The sequence below is a fragment of the Bombina bombina genome, chromosome 7 (assembly GCF_027579735.1).
Source record: "Bombina bombina isolate aBomBom1 chromosome 7, aBomBom1.pri, whole genome shotgun sequence".
Lineage (NCBI taxonomy): Eukaryota > Metazoa > Chordata > Amphibia > Anura > Bombinatoridae > Bombina > Bombina bombina.
This window is the reverse complement of record NC_069505.1, coordinates 575,119,489-575,135,897: the sequence shown is the minus strand read 5'-3', so window position 1 is coordinate 575,135,897 and position 16,409 is coordinate 575,119,489. Positions and strand designations below refer to the sequence as shown.

The window sequence follows — 16,409 nt, the reverse complement described above, 5'->3', positions numbered from 1 at the left end:
CACTGGGCCTCTCGTCTCAGAAGTTGCTTATTCCGGTCGCCTCCCCGATCTAATGGGGGTATGTGGTCGATTAGAATATAGCGGATGGAAGATACAGAGTGTCCCTTGTTAGCGCAGTGTCGCGCTACTGGCTGTTCGGAATCGCCGTTTTTAAGTGCTGTCCTTATGGCGTGGCGATGATTAGCCATACGTTCACGAAGTGTGCCAGAGGTCTTCCCTATGTAGAAACAAGAACATGGACAAAACAATAAATATATAACGTGAGTGGTGGTGCACGTTATGGAGTGCCGGATGGAGAATGTTCGATTAGTGTGTGGGTGATGGAAAACTTTAGTGCCCACTAGGCCATTACACGTTGTGCAGCCCAAACAACGATAGGAGCCCCTTATATTCCTTTTCATCCCAGTTGAGTAACACTGCTTGGGGTCCGTTTTCACCAGAAGATCTTTAAGATTAGTTCCCCGCTTGAATCCAACCATAGGTCGTAGGTTATGGGTAAATGTGAGTTTTGGGTCTGAAGACATAATTGGCCAATGCCGTCGAAGAATTTGGCCAATATTTTTTGTCACTGGAGTAAAAGTGGTGGACATAATGAGCTTGTCGCTAGCGTCCCTTTTTGGTTTGGGTATAATTAATTCTGTCTGTGTTAGCCTTGAAACCGATTCCACAGCATCATAGATTATCGGGATCTTGTAGCCCCTGTTCTGGAACTTCTCACCCACTCCTTTCAATTGGGAGACCCCCGTTACAGGATTCGAATTGTTACGCATTGTTCTTATGCATTGTGATTTTACAATGCCCTTTAATAGGGCTGGGGGATGGCAACTATCTGCCCTCAATATAGAGTTGCGGTCGGTGGGTTTATGATACAATGTGGTTCCTAATTTGTTAGAATCCTTGAAAACTGTCAAGTCCAAGAAATGAATGGATGCAGTTTTAGCTGTCATCTTAAACTTGACATTGTCAGTAGTGTTATTAAACACATCAAACCATTTATGGAGTTCCTCCAGGCCCCCTCGCCACACCAAAAAAATGTCATCTATGTATCTGTAATAACAGATAATAGATACGTTCAACGTATTCCATAGATACACGTTTTCAAATTGTGACATATAAATGTTGGCGTACGAGGGGGCCATGGAGGAACCCATGGCTGTGCCGGCAGTTTGCAAATAAAAACTATTTTCGAACCGAAAATAGTTTTTAAACAGACAGAATTCAATGAGGGACAGTAAAAATCCTACTGGGGGCCCCTCATAAAGGGTGTTACCCGTGAGGTGCTCTTGTATAGCCTTAAGTCCGTCAAGATGTGGTATAATGGTATACAGACTGTTGACATCCAGAGTGACGAGTAAATCATCTGGCTGGATGTCAACAGTCCGTATTTTATGAATGAAATCATTCGTATCCATAACGTAAGACCGTGTTGCTTTCACCACTGGCTGTAGGAGTACGTCTACATATTGTGCTATAGGTTGGGTAAGTGATTCCCTGGCTGACACAATGGGACGGCCCGGTGGGTGGTCTAATGTTTTATGAATTTTGGGGATTGAATATAAAATGGGTATCTTAGGGTATGTGGTAATGCAAAAGTCCAAGGGTACATAACTGAGCACATTCGTGACTTTTGCATTACCACATACCCTAAGATACCCATTTTATATTCAATCCCCAAAATTCATAAAACATTAGACCACCCACCGGGCCGTCCCATTGTGTCAGCCAGGGAATCACTTACCCAACCTATAGCACAATATGTAGACGTACTCCTACAGCCAGTGGTGAAAGCAACACGGTCTTACGTTATGGATACGAATGATTTCATTCGTAAAATACGGACTGTTGACATCCAGCCAGATGATTTACTCGTCACTCTGGATGTCAACAGTCTGTATACCATTATACCACATCTTGACGGACTTAAGGCTATACAAGAGCACCTCACGGGTAACACCCTTTATGAGGGGCCCCCAGTAGGATTTTTACTGTCCCTCATTGAATTCTGTCTGTTTAAAAACTATTTTCGGTTCGAAAATAGTTTTTATTTGCAAACTGCCGGCACAGCCATGGGTTCCTCCATGGCCCCCTCGTACGCCAACATTTATATGTCACAATTTGAAAACATGTATCTATGGAATACGTTGAACGTATCTATTATCTGTTATTACAGATACATAGATGACATTTTTTTGGTGTGGCGAGGGGGCCTGGAGGAACTCCATAAATGGTTTGATGTGTTTAATAACACTACTGACAATGTCAAGTTTAAGATGACAGCTGACACTGCATCCATTCATTTCTTGGACTTGACAGTTTTCAAGGATTCTAACAAATTAGGAACCACATTGTATCATAAACCCACCGACCGCAACTCTATATTGAGGGCAGATAGTTGCCATCCCCCAGCCCTATTAAAGGGCATTGTAAAATCACAATGCATAAGAACAATGCGTAACAATTCGAATCCTGTAACGGGGGTCTCCCAATTGAAAGGAGTGGGTGAGAAGTTCCAGAACAGGGGCTACAAGATCCCGATAATCTATGATGCTGTGGAATCGGTTTCAAGGCTAACACAGACAGAATTAATTATACCCAAACCAAAAAGGGACGCTAGCGACAAGCTCATTATGTCCACCACTTTTACTCCAGTGACAAAAAATATTGGCCAAATTCTTCGACAGCATTGGCCAATTATGTCTTCAGACCCAAAACTCACATTTACCCATAACCTACGACCTATGGTTGGATTCAAGCGGGGAACTAATCTTAAAGATCTTCTGGTGAAAACGGACCCCAAGCAGTGTTACTCAACTGGGAAGAAAAGGAATATAAGGGGCTCCTATCGTTGTTTGGGCTGCACAACGTGTAATGGCCTAGTGGGCACTAAAGTTTTCCATCACCCACACACTAATCGAACATTCTCCATCCGGCACTCCATAACGTGCACCACCACTCACGTTATATATTTATTGTTTTGTCCATGTTCTTGTTTCTACATAGGGAAGACCTCTGGCACACTTCGTGAACGTATGGCTAATCATCGCCACGCCATAAGGACAGCACTTAAAAACGGCGATTCCGAACAGCCAGTAGCGCGACACTGCGCTAACAAGGGACACTCTGTATCTTCCATCCGCTATATTCTAATCGACCACATACCCCCATTAGATCGGGGAGGCGACCGGAATAAGCAACTTCTGAGACGAGAGGCCCAGTGGATGTTCAGATTAGGCACAATACAACCAGGTGGCCTGAACACCATGCCGGACTTTAAGAGCATTATGTGATCCATAACTGGGGTGCTACATACTGGGGGTATGCCAGGTGGACATGGTGGCTCCGTTTTGGCACACATTTCAGTTTCCCCTAGGTGTAGGGGTGAGTGTTGTGCGCCTAACGGCACAGTTTAGGTGGACCATCTGTCTCCACCTTCTCTGTGGAAGCCTGGTCCGCCGTGAGCCATTACCCATTTATTCTAACATGCACCACCAGTCTTAAAAACGGACACTATAAAAATGTCACATCCACTTGAAGAATCGCAGAGGTGGATAGTATCTATACGAGCTTTATATGTCCATTATTCTTATCTATATTACCTGTTCTTATATATCCTTACCTTGTAATTATACTGGAGATTAGAATCCTGAAATAAGGTTACCCCCTTCACTTGATTATTGGCATATTTTGGCCGACGTAAACCATTACCCCCTAATGGTCAAAATTTAATCTAATTGAAAATTGTGCCCTAACGAAAAAGCAGCCCAAATAACACAGCCCTACAATTCTGTTACACATATCTACTGCTCTAATCTGATCTTCATTTGCTTGTGAATTTAGTGCAGCATTATATATGTTTAACGCCATTTTACTGCAATATGCTGGCGACACATTATGAGCCACATCACTCACATTTGCAACATTACGTTTGTAACTTGCCATTCCAAACATTGGTACTGTCATATGGTCCAACTTTTATGTTTTAACTTTTATTTTTCATTTTTTAACTATACAATTTTTTAGTATCCATTTTTATATATACAATATGATTGTATATTATTTAGTACACGTTACTTATGGCACTATGACAATTGTTGTTCCATTCAGCTGGCATACCATTATAAATTATGGCATCTTTTGGCAATCAGAATTGTGTATGATTGCCATGGTTACCGTTTCTATGCCGACCGGATGTAGCAACATTCGATAATGTATATCCATCACAATTTTCCTGGCACTTATTAGAATGTGGCACACTGCTGTTATAACAAGTTCCCCAAACTAGTATGTCACATTAATACGTTTGAAAGTGTAGAATACACTACTTTATTTTTTATTCCACGTTTTGTTCATTGAATCCGTAAACCGGAAGTGAGGTAATACAACTTCCGGTTTCGGATAACACAGTGGAACGCAATATGCGTTCCAAACTCGAAAAATTGGCGCACTTTCCCTTTGGAGAGACACTTAGATTGATATGTGGTAATTGATATGTAACACTATAAATGAGTTGAATTTTGTTTGTTTTGCATGCTGATGAAGGGGTTGTGAACCCCGAAAACGTTCCATTAAATTGGTTTTTTGTGAAAAGTCCTGAGAGTGCACCCTTTTGTTTTCTATATATATATATATATATATATATATATATATATATATATATATATATATATACACACACACACGTGTGCGCGCGTGTGTGTGTGTGTGTTATTTTATTAGACACACACTTATATAAATACAGGGCCTTGTTAGTGGGCACACCACCCTGCTGATTTTACTGACCACCCAGCTAAAACTAAAGCTAACAGTTAATATTAAATGTTTATAATATTAGTTGTTCAAATATAATTTAATCAATTTATGTTAAATTATGCAATTCAATTGTGCTGTGGATATCTTAAGTAACATGACAGAAAATGTTATAACATTGAAATGTATTACACTGCCCCGACCCAGTTACTTCATAATGGCACCTGGAGGGCACAATTTTCTATGGAGAACACTGATTTAGTTTATTAGTGAAGGGAGAAAAGATACACTTACTGACCCACTATTATGTACACACACAGTTACTCTTTACGTGCGCCCATACCCTGCCTCCCCCACTTCCGAAACGCATTCCCATGGTGACATAACACATGACATCACCATGTCCCTAGAGGACAGGAAACATGGCCCTAGAGGACAGGAAAACTGAATAAAACTTTGAAAACACATAAATAAGAGACGCATTTCTGGGCTGGATTTAACAAGTTAAAAAGTGTAAGTTGTATTAATATTTTCATACTGACTAAACTGGCCTTTAGTTTGTTTTAACTTAACCCTCTGTTAGACAACAGTGCAGGGACATAAAGCACCTTGTAATTACAAGAGTATTTGTAGCATTGTAATAAAATTAACATGCAAGTCAGGTGTGACAATATTTTGAATACATTAACACTGTGTTTGCTGGAACAGTTTTCCTTTAGTAAATTCCCAAAGCATCAGATCTAGAGAAGACCACCTCTGTTAATCAAACACACTCACATCAACATCAGGGCGGCTACTCTTGCTGGAGCACGGTGCAGGCACAATGGTCTTGGCTTCTGGTTTAGCGGGAGATGTTCCGGCATTTCCAGCTTGCACTGTTAAAAGCTGCGAGACCAGCACAGGGGGAGGAGCTGCAGAATAAAAAATAAACCAAATGCTTCTCACTAAGGAGACACAAAACCAGTTCATAAATAGATAAATATAATTCGATACTTACTAGTATATTAATATTCAGATGAACGGGGGAAAATATTTTGCTCTATTCTTTGTATTTGTTTCAAAATGAAAAAACAAACGAGTGAATGATGGTGCATCAAAAACTATATCCAGCAATGTCCTTGTCGGCCAACAAATATGCAAGTTTTACTTGGTCTCAGCCAATTCAGAGTAGCACTAGAGACTACTTTAACTTTATTTAAATTTTAGCTGCTGTCCTGTTACCCCTCTACTGCTCTAAAAAACTATTTCCATAGGAGATAAGGAGTTAACAAATTTCTGCTAACAAGAAATAAAGTTGTCAAAATTTGGCTGAACCAATAATATATATATATATATATATATATATATATATATATATATATATATATATATATATATATTGTGCTCATTTGCTTGTCTGGGAGTACAGCTGGCTAGCCGACTAATGATAAATTTCATCTTGAAGAAGGTTCATATAAGGGCCGAAACGTTGACTTTGATTTTCTACAAATGACATTTTTATAATGTCAAAATAAATGTATTTACTATCTCTACAAAGAATCCTGAGAGTGCCCTTCTTTACATATATGTATACTACTTTCCTTGAGGATTGCACCCAGGTTGTTAAAACACCCCCAAGGTTGGAGTGCTGGGCCACCGGCTAATTGATAATATATATTCATTTTTATATATATATATATATATATATATATATATATATATATATATATATATATATATATATATGTGTGTGTGTGTGTGTGTGTGTGTGTTTGTAAGAATTGCAAATAGAGTTAAAGTGAATGTAAATTTGAGCTATTAGCTCAAGTCATATGGTAGAATTTAAAAAAAACTTTCATTCATCAAATGTTTAGTATATACTAATCTTCTGAGATTTTTTTTGTTTTAATTCTTTATTTTATAACAAAGTGAAGAAGATACAGGGTTCAAGATTTGCTCCACGCAGGGCTACAGTAAAGAGCACAGCAAAGAAAAAGACACATTTTCAATCATCACTTTGTTATTGTTTTTTAAATGTTACAATAGAACAATAGACATACATTTAGAAGATTTTAGGGTTATATAATTCTTCTTACAACAATCCAGATCAGGTACAATGCAAATATTAAGATTCTAGAGCTAGGGGTGGGGACACCCAGCCCCTAGTATCTTTCTATGGTACTCAGCTAGACCCATATAAATTCTGTCATTAGCACCGTCCATGTCAGGGGTAGGCCGTCCTTTCTAATTTGTTGGATCCCGTGTGATTTAAACTAGATGTTTTGTTAAAATTATATTTTTTTGGGATAGTATAGTCCTAGTAAGGTTCAATCCAAATGTACCTGTCCATCTCTGATTAGGCTAGCTTCCAAAAGAGGTTAAACATAATAGAAAAAATAAACAAAACAAGGGGTGGGGGGGGGGGGAGAAAAAAATTAGGGGAGGAGGAATCCTCCCCCTCATCCATCACATCAATTTATTAGTTGTAACTGTACCTCTATATCTATAGAGTAGGTTTTTATTGGTCCTAACCATTTCCTAAAATAAATATTTAGGGATTTCTCAATATTAGAAGAGACAAGATACTGTTCCATAATTATAAGATCTCTTAGAGAGGGAGCCTGATTGGCTTTCCAGCTTGCTAATATAAGATTTCTTAATAAAAGTATCACTGAGTATCTTCTGAGATTTTTAACTTGTAACGCTATAAGGATAAATTATTCTGCCCGCCAGATTCATCAATTGATTGACAGATGACTCATCTGCAATCCACTAATCGTTGTTTCCCCAACAATTAGTTGATTGCAGATGAGTCATCTGTCAATCAATTGATGAATGTGGTGGGCAGAATAATTTATCCTTATAGCGTTACAAGTTAAAAATCTCAGAAGATCAGTATATACTAAACATTTGATGAATGAAAGTCTCATTAATTTTTTTAAATTCTACCGTATGACTTGAGCTAATATGCTCAAATTTACATTCACTTTAATAAAAGTATTTAAAAAAAATAATTTAAAAAAAGGCTCAAAAGGAATATCAAAGTAGATTATGTTAAATTAAAAAAACGAGTCGCATTTTAATATATATTCATTCTTAAAAGAAATCAAAGTACATAGAAAGTGCGTGTATACATGACAGATAGACATGTTGTCATACGGCCCCCAAGTGGCATGAAAAAGGAATTTCTTATTGCACTGTCGCTTGCATATAACTATTATTATTATTATTATTATCGGTTATTTGTAGAGCGCCAACAGATTCCGCAGCGCAAACTATGTGTTTAACCTATCGGTTTAAACACATAGATAAAGAGACAGTACAGTCAAAGTTACATTTTCATGATTCAGATAGAACTTTCTAATTTACTTATATAATCTAACTTTGCTTTGTTCTCTGGGTATCCTTTGCTGAAAAGTATACCTAGGTGGGCTCAGGAGCAGCAATGCACTGCTGGGAGCTAGCTGCTGATTGGTGGCTGCACATTATGCCTCTTGTCATTGGCTCACCTGACATACTCGGCTATCTCCTAGCAGGGCATTGCTGCTCCTTTAACAAAGGATACCAAAAGAACCGATGAAGCACATTTTATAAACAGAAGTCAACTGGAAAAAAAATTGTATTTTCATTCTGAATAATGAAAGAAAATATCTGGGCTGCATGTCCCTTTAAGGAAGAGGATACCCTTTAAATGTATTTTTTGTAAAAGACAAAAAAAACTTTTTTGATAAAACTTTAGAGATCATTAAAAAAAAAAAAAAAAAAAAGAATTGTTATTATTTATAAAGATAGATGATCCCTTTATTACCCATTCCCCAGGTTTGCAAAACCAACACGGTTATATTAATATTCTTTTTACCTCTGTGATTACCTTGTATCTAATCCTCTGCAGACTGCCCCCTTATTTCAGTTATTTTGACAGACTTGCATTTTAGCCAATCAGTGCTCTCTCATAAGTAACTCCACAGGAGTGAGCACAATGTTATCTATATGGCACACATGAACTAGCGCTGTCTAGCTGTGAAAAACTGTCAAAATGCACTGAGATAAGAAGCGGCCTTCAAGGGCTTGGAAATTAGCATATTAGCCTACCTAGGTTTAGCTTTCAATATAGAATACCAAGAGAACAAAGTAAAATTGGACGATTAAAGTAAATTAGAAAGTTGTTTAAAAGTGCCCTATCTGAATCATGAAAGTGTAATTTTTACTAGACTGTCCCTTTAAACATTCTGGCAAGAGAGGTTAAAGCTATGAATGACAGTATTCATACTGAGTATTGAGCCGCGTTACTGCCACTGTTTGTTAGTTACTGTAGATCAGTAAACTATTTATGCTGTGCGCAGAAGGCGTGAGCGTTACCTGTCAGTGTGGGTGCTGGTGCGGGAGTGGGGGCACTGGTGACGGGATGCAGGATGATGGTGTGGGGGGCGGTGCTGCGCGGAGGAGTTGGCGTATCTCCGGGGGCAGGTCTAGGTTGTAAGGCCGGCTTCTTAGAGAGGATACTGGTGGACTTTGAGACGCATCCGGACTGAGCTGGAAGACAAAGAGACAACAACAAAATGATAAAGTAGCAAAGAAAAACTAAATGAGCTACGGTTACCTTCCTCCCTTCTGTTCTTGCGTTTTAGGGGTTCTCTGTATAAGAATATGATCTCCTGGGCCTTGTTGTTTTAAAGGGACGTTTCACACTAGATTTTTCTTTGCATACGTGTTTTGTAGATGATCCATTTATAGAGCCCATCTGGGAGTGTTTTTGTAACAATGTATGGTTTTGCTTATTTTGTATAACATTGTACAGATTCTCAGACTCCTAACCAAGCCCCACAGTGTCAGATGTATACTGAAGTCTACAGATTCCTGCTTGCTCCTGTTTTTGTTATTTGTCTTTTCCTATGCAGGGGAGGGAGGGGGGGTCTGCTCTTCTTGTTATCCCAGCCCCTTTCACTGGGTGTCTCAGCCTAACCTCATCAACAGTGCAAACTGAGAGCTTCTAAGTAAGTTGTTAAAATTTTTATACTGGATTTTTATATCAGTATTTGTGCATATTCTTCTTTATAGTAGTGTCTATTACATGCAGTTATATGAAAATTGGTGTACACTGTCCCTTTAAGACAAGGGTAGCAAACCTGTGGCACTCAAAACAAATTTGCCGATATTCTGCCTTCTGCATATCCTGCCTATGTTTGTAGCGCTACGGAATCTGTTGGTGCTCTACAAATAAATAATAATACCACCATATTGCTTGGTTTTATTGGCTCAGATTGTAGTACTCTATACAATATATAAGCAGTTAAAGGGACATGAAACCACGACTTTTTATTTCATGATTCAGACAGATTATACATTTATAAACAACTTTTCAATTTACTTCTATTATCTATTTAGCTTCATTCACTTGGTATCCTTTGTTGAAGGAGGAGAAATGCACTACTGGGAGCTAGCTGGGGACATTGGTAAGCCAATGACAAAAGGCATATTTGTGAAGCCACTAATCAGTAGCTGAGCCTAACTAGGTGTGCTTTTCAACAAAGGAACTAAGCAAGTTAGATAATAGAAGGAAACTGGAAAGATTTTTTATTTCTATGCTCTATTTCAGAAATCATTAAACTTGGTCCTCCAGAGGTTTCAGAACTACATTTCCCATGATGCTCAGCCAGCCGATATGCTGGCTGAGCATCATGGAAAATGTAGTTCTGAAACCTCTGGAGGGCCAAGTTTGAGGATGGCTGTTCTATCTGAATAACGAATTTGGGTTTCATGTTCCTTTAAAGGGACATAAACCTCATATGCTAAACTGATGCAGTATAACTGTAAAAAGCTGACAGGAAAATATCACCTGAGCATCTCTATGTAAAAAAGGAAGATATTTACCTCACAATCTCCTTAGCTCAGCAGAGTAAGTTCTGTGTAAAAAGTTATACTCAGCTGCTCCCAGCTGCAGGTAAAAAGAAATAATAAAAAAAATGAAGAAATAAACAGCAGCCAATCAGCATCAACAGTGCTGAGGTCATGAACTCTTTTACTGTGATCTCATAAGATTTCACTTAACTCTCATGAGATTTCATTGTAAACTTCCTTACACTGAATAGGGAAATAAGATGAGAGTGCACGTAAGCTCGCTCCTTCCCCTGTCCCGGGACAGACATACTGTTTTGCTGATTAGAAGTCCTTTACAATGGGATTTGGCTACTGAGGAACTTTTGAGGTAAAATAACTTTCTTTTTTACATAGAGATGTTCAGGTGATATTTTCTAGTCAGCTTTTTACAGCTATACTGCATCACTTCCAAATGTTTAAACATTTGGGTATTATGGCCCTTTAAGTTTTAATTGTTTAAATATATTAAAGGGCCATAATAGTAAAAAAAAAAATAGCATGTTCTAATTTGTTAGAGCAAGTACTTTTAAGACTATCAACCCTAGACTAATGTGCGTTTAACCATCACAAAGAGGTTAGACACCCAGTAGAAGTATTGATCAGGACCCGCAGAGCACTGCTGGCCTCGAGCAGAAACCACTGCTGATTGGATAGTCAGACGACTCAGATGTGTAATTAGTGCTGCCGGTTGGATCAGCAGCGGTTTCAGTTCAGTGCTCTGTGGGTCCCAAGCTGTACTTCTATCATGTGTTTAACCCCTTTGCAGGGTTTAAATACACAGCATAGCAAGGTTGCAAGTGTTAAAAGTACATGCGCTAAGGAATTAGAGCATATTATTGTTTAACGATTATGGCCCTTTAAGGATTTAAAGGGTCATAATAAATTTCTTTCTTTCCGGACATGGAGAGTCCACAAAGTAATTTCAATTACTAGTGGGATATTCAACTCCTGGCCAGCAGGAGGAGGCAAAGAGCACCCCAGCAAAGCTGTTAAGTGTTACTGCCTTACCCATAACCCCCAGACATTCAGCCAAAGGAAATGGAAGAAACACAAGGGTGAAAAGGTGCTTGAGGTTTACTCAAAAAAAACTGCCGAATTATAATTAAAAAAGAGGGCCGGGTCGTGGACTCTCCATGACCGGAAAGAAAGAAATTTATCAGGTAAGCATAAATTTTGTTTTCTTTCCTATGACATGGAGAGTCCACGTTGTCATTCCAATTACTAATGGGAACCAATACCCAAGCTAGAGAACACGGAATGAACAGGGAGGGAGAAAAAAAGGCGGGATGACCTAAACAGAAGGCACGAGGCAAAAGTATCAAATTTGTAGAATTTGGAAAAAGTATGCAGAGAGGACCATGTTGCCGCCTTGCAAATCTGTTCCATAGAAACTTCATGTTTGAAAGCCCAAGGAGAGGAGACAGCCCTAGTGGAATGAGCCGTAATTCTCTCAGGAGGCTGCTGTCCAGCAGTCTCATAAGCAAAACAAATCATACTTCTTAACCAGAGGGAAAGAGTAGTAGAAGTGGCCTTCTGACCCTTACGCTTTCCAGAGAAAACAACAAACAGGGCAGAAGATAGCCGAAAATCTTTAGTAGCTTGTAAGTATAATTTTAGAGCCCGCACAACATTCAAGTTATGCAAAAGACATTCTTTTTGAGAAGGATAAGGACAAAAAGGAGGAACAATAATTTCCTGATTAATGTTTCGATCCGACACCACCTTAGGGAAAACCCCCAATTTAGTACGAAGGACCGCCTTATCTGCATGAAAAATAAGGTACAGGGAATCACACTGCAGAGCTGAAAGCTCAGAAACTCTGCGAGCGGAAGAAATGGCCACAAGAAACAAAACCTTTCAAGATAACAATTTTATATCAACAACATGCATCAGCTCAAACTGAGCCTGCTGCAAAACCTTAAGAACTAAATTAAGGCTCCATGGGGGAGCTACAGGTTTAAAAACAGGCCTGATTCTAACCAGGGCCTGTACAAATGCTTGAACATCTGGTAAATCTGCCAAACACTTGTCCAAAAGCATAGATAATGCAGAAATCTGACCCTTTAGGGTACTGATCGATAAACCCTTCTCCAGGCCATCCTGAAGAAAATAAAAAATCTGGGGAATCCTCACCCGGCTCCAGGAGAACCCCTTAGATTCGCACCAATAAAGATATTGACGCCATATCTTATGGTAAATCTTGTAACAGGTTCTTGAGCCTAAATCATAGTTTCAATGACCGCTTCAGAAAAACCACGTCTAGACAGAACTAGGCGTTCAATCTCCAAGCAGTCAGCTTCAGAGAATCTAGGTTTGGATGGAGGAAAGGCCCCTGAATTAAAAACACAATTTATGCTTACCTGATAAATGTATTTCTCTTGTGGTGTATCCAGTCCACGGATCATCCATTACTTGTGGGATATTCTCATTCCCAACAAGAAGTTGCAAGAGGACACCCACAGCAGAGCTGTAATATAGCTCCTCCCCTAACTGTCATAGCCAGTCATTCGACCGAAAAACAAGCCGAGAAAGGAGGAACCATAGGGTGTAGTGGTTACTGTAGTTTAAATTTAAAAATTACCTGCCTTAAAATGACAGGGCGGGCCGTGGACTGGATACACCACAAGAGAAATAAATTTATCAGGTAAGCATAAATTGTGTTTTCTCTTGTAAGGTGTATCCAGTCCACGGATCATCCATTACTTGTGGGATACCAATACCAAAGCTAAAGTACACGGATGAAGGGAGGGACAAGGCAGGAACTTAAATGGAAGGAACCACTGCCTGTAAAACCTTTCTCCCAAATATAGCCTCCGAAGAAGCAAAAGTATCAAATTTGTAAAATTTTGAAAAAGTATGAAGCGAAGACCAAGTCGCCGCCTTGCAAATCTGTTCAACAGAAGCCTCATTTTTAAAGGCCCAAGTGGAAGCCACAGCTCTAGTGGAATGAGCTGTAATCCTTTCAGGAGGCTGCTGTCCAGCAGTCTCATAGGCTAAGCGGATTAAGCTTCTTAGCCAAAAAGAAAAAGAGGTTGCCAAAGCCTTATGACCTCTCCTCTGTCCAGAGTAGACAACAAACAAAGCAGATGTTTGACGAAAATCTTTAGTAGCTTGTAAGTAAAACTTTAAAGCACAGACCACGTCCAGATTGTGTAACACAAGGATGGAACCACAATCTCTTGATTGATATTCTTGTTAGATACCACCTTAGGTAAGAACCCAGGTTTGGTACGCAGGACTACCTTATCCGTATGAAAAATCAGATAAGGAGAATCACATTGTAAGGCAGATAGCTCAGAGACTCTACGAGCCGAGGAAATAGCTACCAAAAAAAAAAAAAAAAAAAAAGAACTTTCCAAGATAAAAGTTTGATATCCATGGAATGAAGAGGTTCAAACGGAACTCCTTGAAGAACCTTAAGAACCAAGTTTAAGCTCCATGGTGGAGCAACAGGTTTAAACACAGGCTTGATTCAAACTAAAGCCTGACAAAATGCCTGAACGTCTGGAACATCTGCCAGATGCTAGTGCAAAAGAATAGACAGAGCAAAAATCTGTCCCTTTAAGAAACTAGCTGACAATCCTTTTTCCAAACCTTCTTGGAGAAAAGATAAAATCCTAGGAATCCTGACCTTACTCCATGAGTAACCCTTGGATTCACACCAATAAAGATATCTACGCCATACCTTATGGTAAATTTTCCTGGTGACAGGCTTTCGTGCCTGTATTAAGGTATCAATAACTGACTCGGAGAAGCCACGCTTTGATAAAATCAAGCATTCAATCTCCAGGCAGTCAGCCTCAGAGAAATTAGATTTGGATGGTTGAAAGGACCCTGAAGTAGAAGGTCCTGTCTCAGAGGCAGAGACCATGGTGGAAAGGATGACATGTCCACTAGATCTGCATACCAGGTCCTGCGTGGCCACGCAGGTGCTATCAGAATCACCAATGCTCTCTCCTGCTTGATCTTGGCAATCAGTCGAGGGAGCAGAGGAAACGGTGGAAACACATAAGCCAGGTTGAAAGACCAGGGCGCTGCTAGAGTATCTATCAGTGTCGCCTTGGGATCCCTGGACCTGGATCCGTAACACGGAAGCTTGGCGTTCTGGCGAGACGCCATGAGATCCAGTTCTGGTTTGCCCCAACGGAGAATCAGTTGTGCAAATACCTCCGGATGGAGTTCCCACTCTCCCGGATGAAAAGTCTGACGACTTAGAAAATCCGCCTCCCAGTGCTCTACACCTGGGATATGGATAGCTGATAGGTGGCAAGAGTGAATCTCTGCCCAGTGAATTATTTTTGAAACTTCTAACATCTCTAGGGAACTTCTTGTTCCCCCTCGATGGTTGATGTAAGCTACAGTCGTGATGTTGACCGACTGAAATCTGATGTACCTCAGAGTTGCTAACTGAGGCCAAACCTGAAGAGCCTTGAATATCGCTCTTAGTTCCAGAATATTTATTGGAAGGAGAGACTCCTCCTGAGTCCACGATCCCTGAGCCTTCAGGGAGTTCCAGACTGCACCCCAACCTAGAAGGCTGGCATTTGTTGTTACTATAGTCCAATCTGGCCTGCGAAGGTCATACCTTTGGACAGATGGACCCGAGATAGCCACCAGGGAAGAGGATCCCTGGTCTCTTGGTCCAGATTCAGTTGAGGGGCCAAATCTGTGTAATCCCCGCTCCACTGACTGAGCCTGCATAGTTGCAGCGGTCTGAGATGTAAGCGTGCAAACGGCACTATGTCCATTGCCGCTACCATTAAGCCGATTACTTCCATACACTGAGCCACCAAAGGGCGCGGAATGGAACGAAGAACCCGACAGGAATTTAGAAGCTTTGATAACCTGGACTCCGTCAAGGTAAATTTTCATTTCTACAGAATCTATCAGAGTCCCTAGAAAGGAAACTCTTGTGAGTGGGGATAGAGAACACTTTTCCTCGTTCACTTTCCACCCATGCGACCTCAGAAATGCCAGTACTACGTCGTATGAGACTTGGCAATTTGGAAGTTTGACGCCTGTATCAGGATGTCGTCTAAATAAGGGGCTACTGCTATGCCCCGCGGCCTTAGGACCGCCAAAAGCGACCCTAGAACCTTTGTAAAGATTCTTGGGGCTGTAGCTAATCAAAAGGGAAGAGCTACAACTGGTAATGCCTGTCTTGAAAGGCAAACCTGAGAAACCGATGATGATCTTTGTGTATCGGAATGTGAAGATAAGCATCCTTTAGATCCACTGAAGTCATATATTGACCCTCCTGGATCAGTGGTAGGATGGTACGAATAGTTTCCATCTTGAACGACGGAACTTTGAGGAATTTGTTTAAGATCTTTAGATCCAAAATCGGTCTGAAGGTTCCCTCTTTTTTGGGAACCACAAACAGATTTGAGTAAAAACCCTGTTCCTGTTCCTCCTTTGGAACTGGATGGATCACTCCCATAACTAGGAGGTCTCGTACACAGTGTAAGAATGCCTCACTCTTTATCTGGTTTGCAGATAATTGTGAAAGGTGAAATCTCCCTTTTGGGGGGGAAGCTTTGAAGTCCAGAAGATATCCCTGGGATATAATTTCCAACGCCCAGGGATCCTGAACATCTCTTGCCCACGCCTGGGCGAAGAGTGAAAGTCTGCCCCCTACTAGATCCGTTACCGGATAGGGGGTCGTTCCTTCATGCTGTCTTAGAGGCAGCAGCAGGCTTTTTTGACCTGCTTACCTTTTTTCCAGGTCTGGTTTGGTCTCCAGACCGTCTTGGATTGAGCAAAAGTTCCCTCTTGTTTATTATTAGAGGAAGTTGATGCCGCACCTG

General features: G+C 40.3%; 1 protein-coding gene across 1 annotated transcript in view; it reads right to left on the bottom strand.

Moving 5' to 3' along the window:
- ATF6B (activating transcription factor 6 beta) overlaps positions 1–16,409 on the bottom strand; it is a gene marked incomplete at its 3' end in the record, with an annotated part of 59,732 nt that overhangs the window by 18,717 nt on the left and 24,606 nt on the right. Inside the window, 2 exon segments of the mRNA XM_053721990.1 lie at positions 5,524–5,657; positions 9,085–9,258. Coding sequence (XP_053577965.1) covers positions 5,524–5,657; positions 9,085–9,258 — 308 coding nt within the window.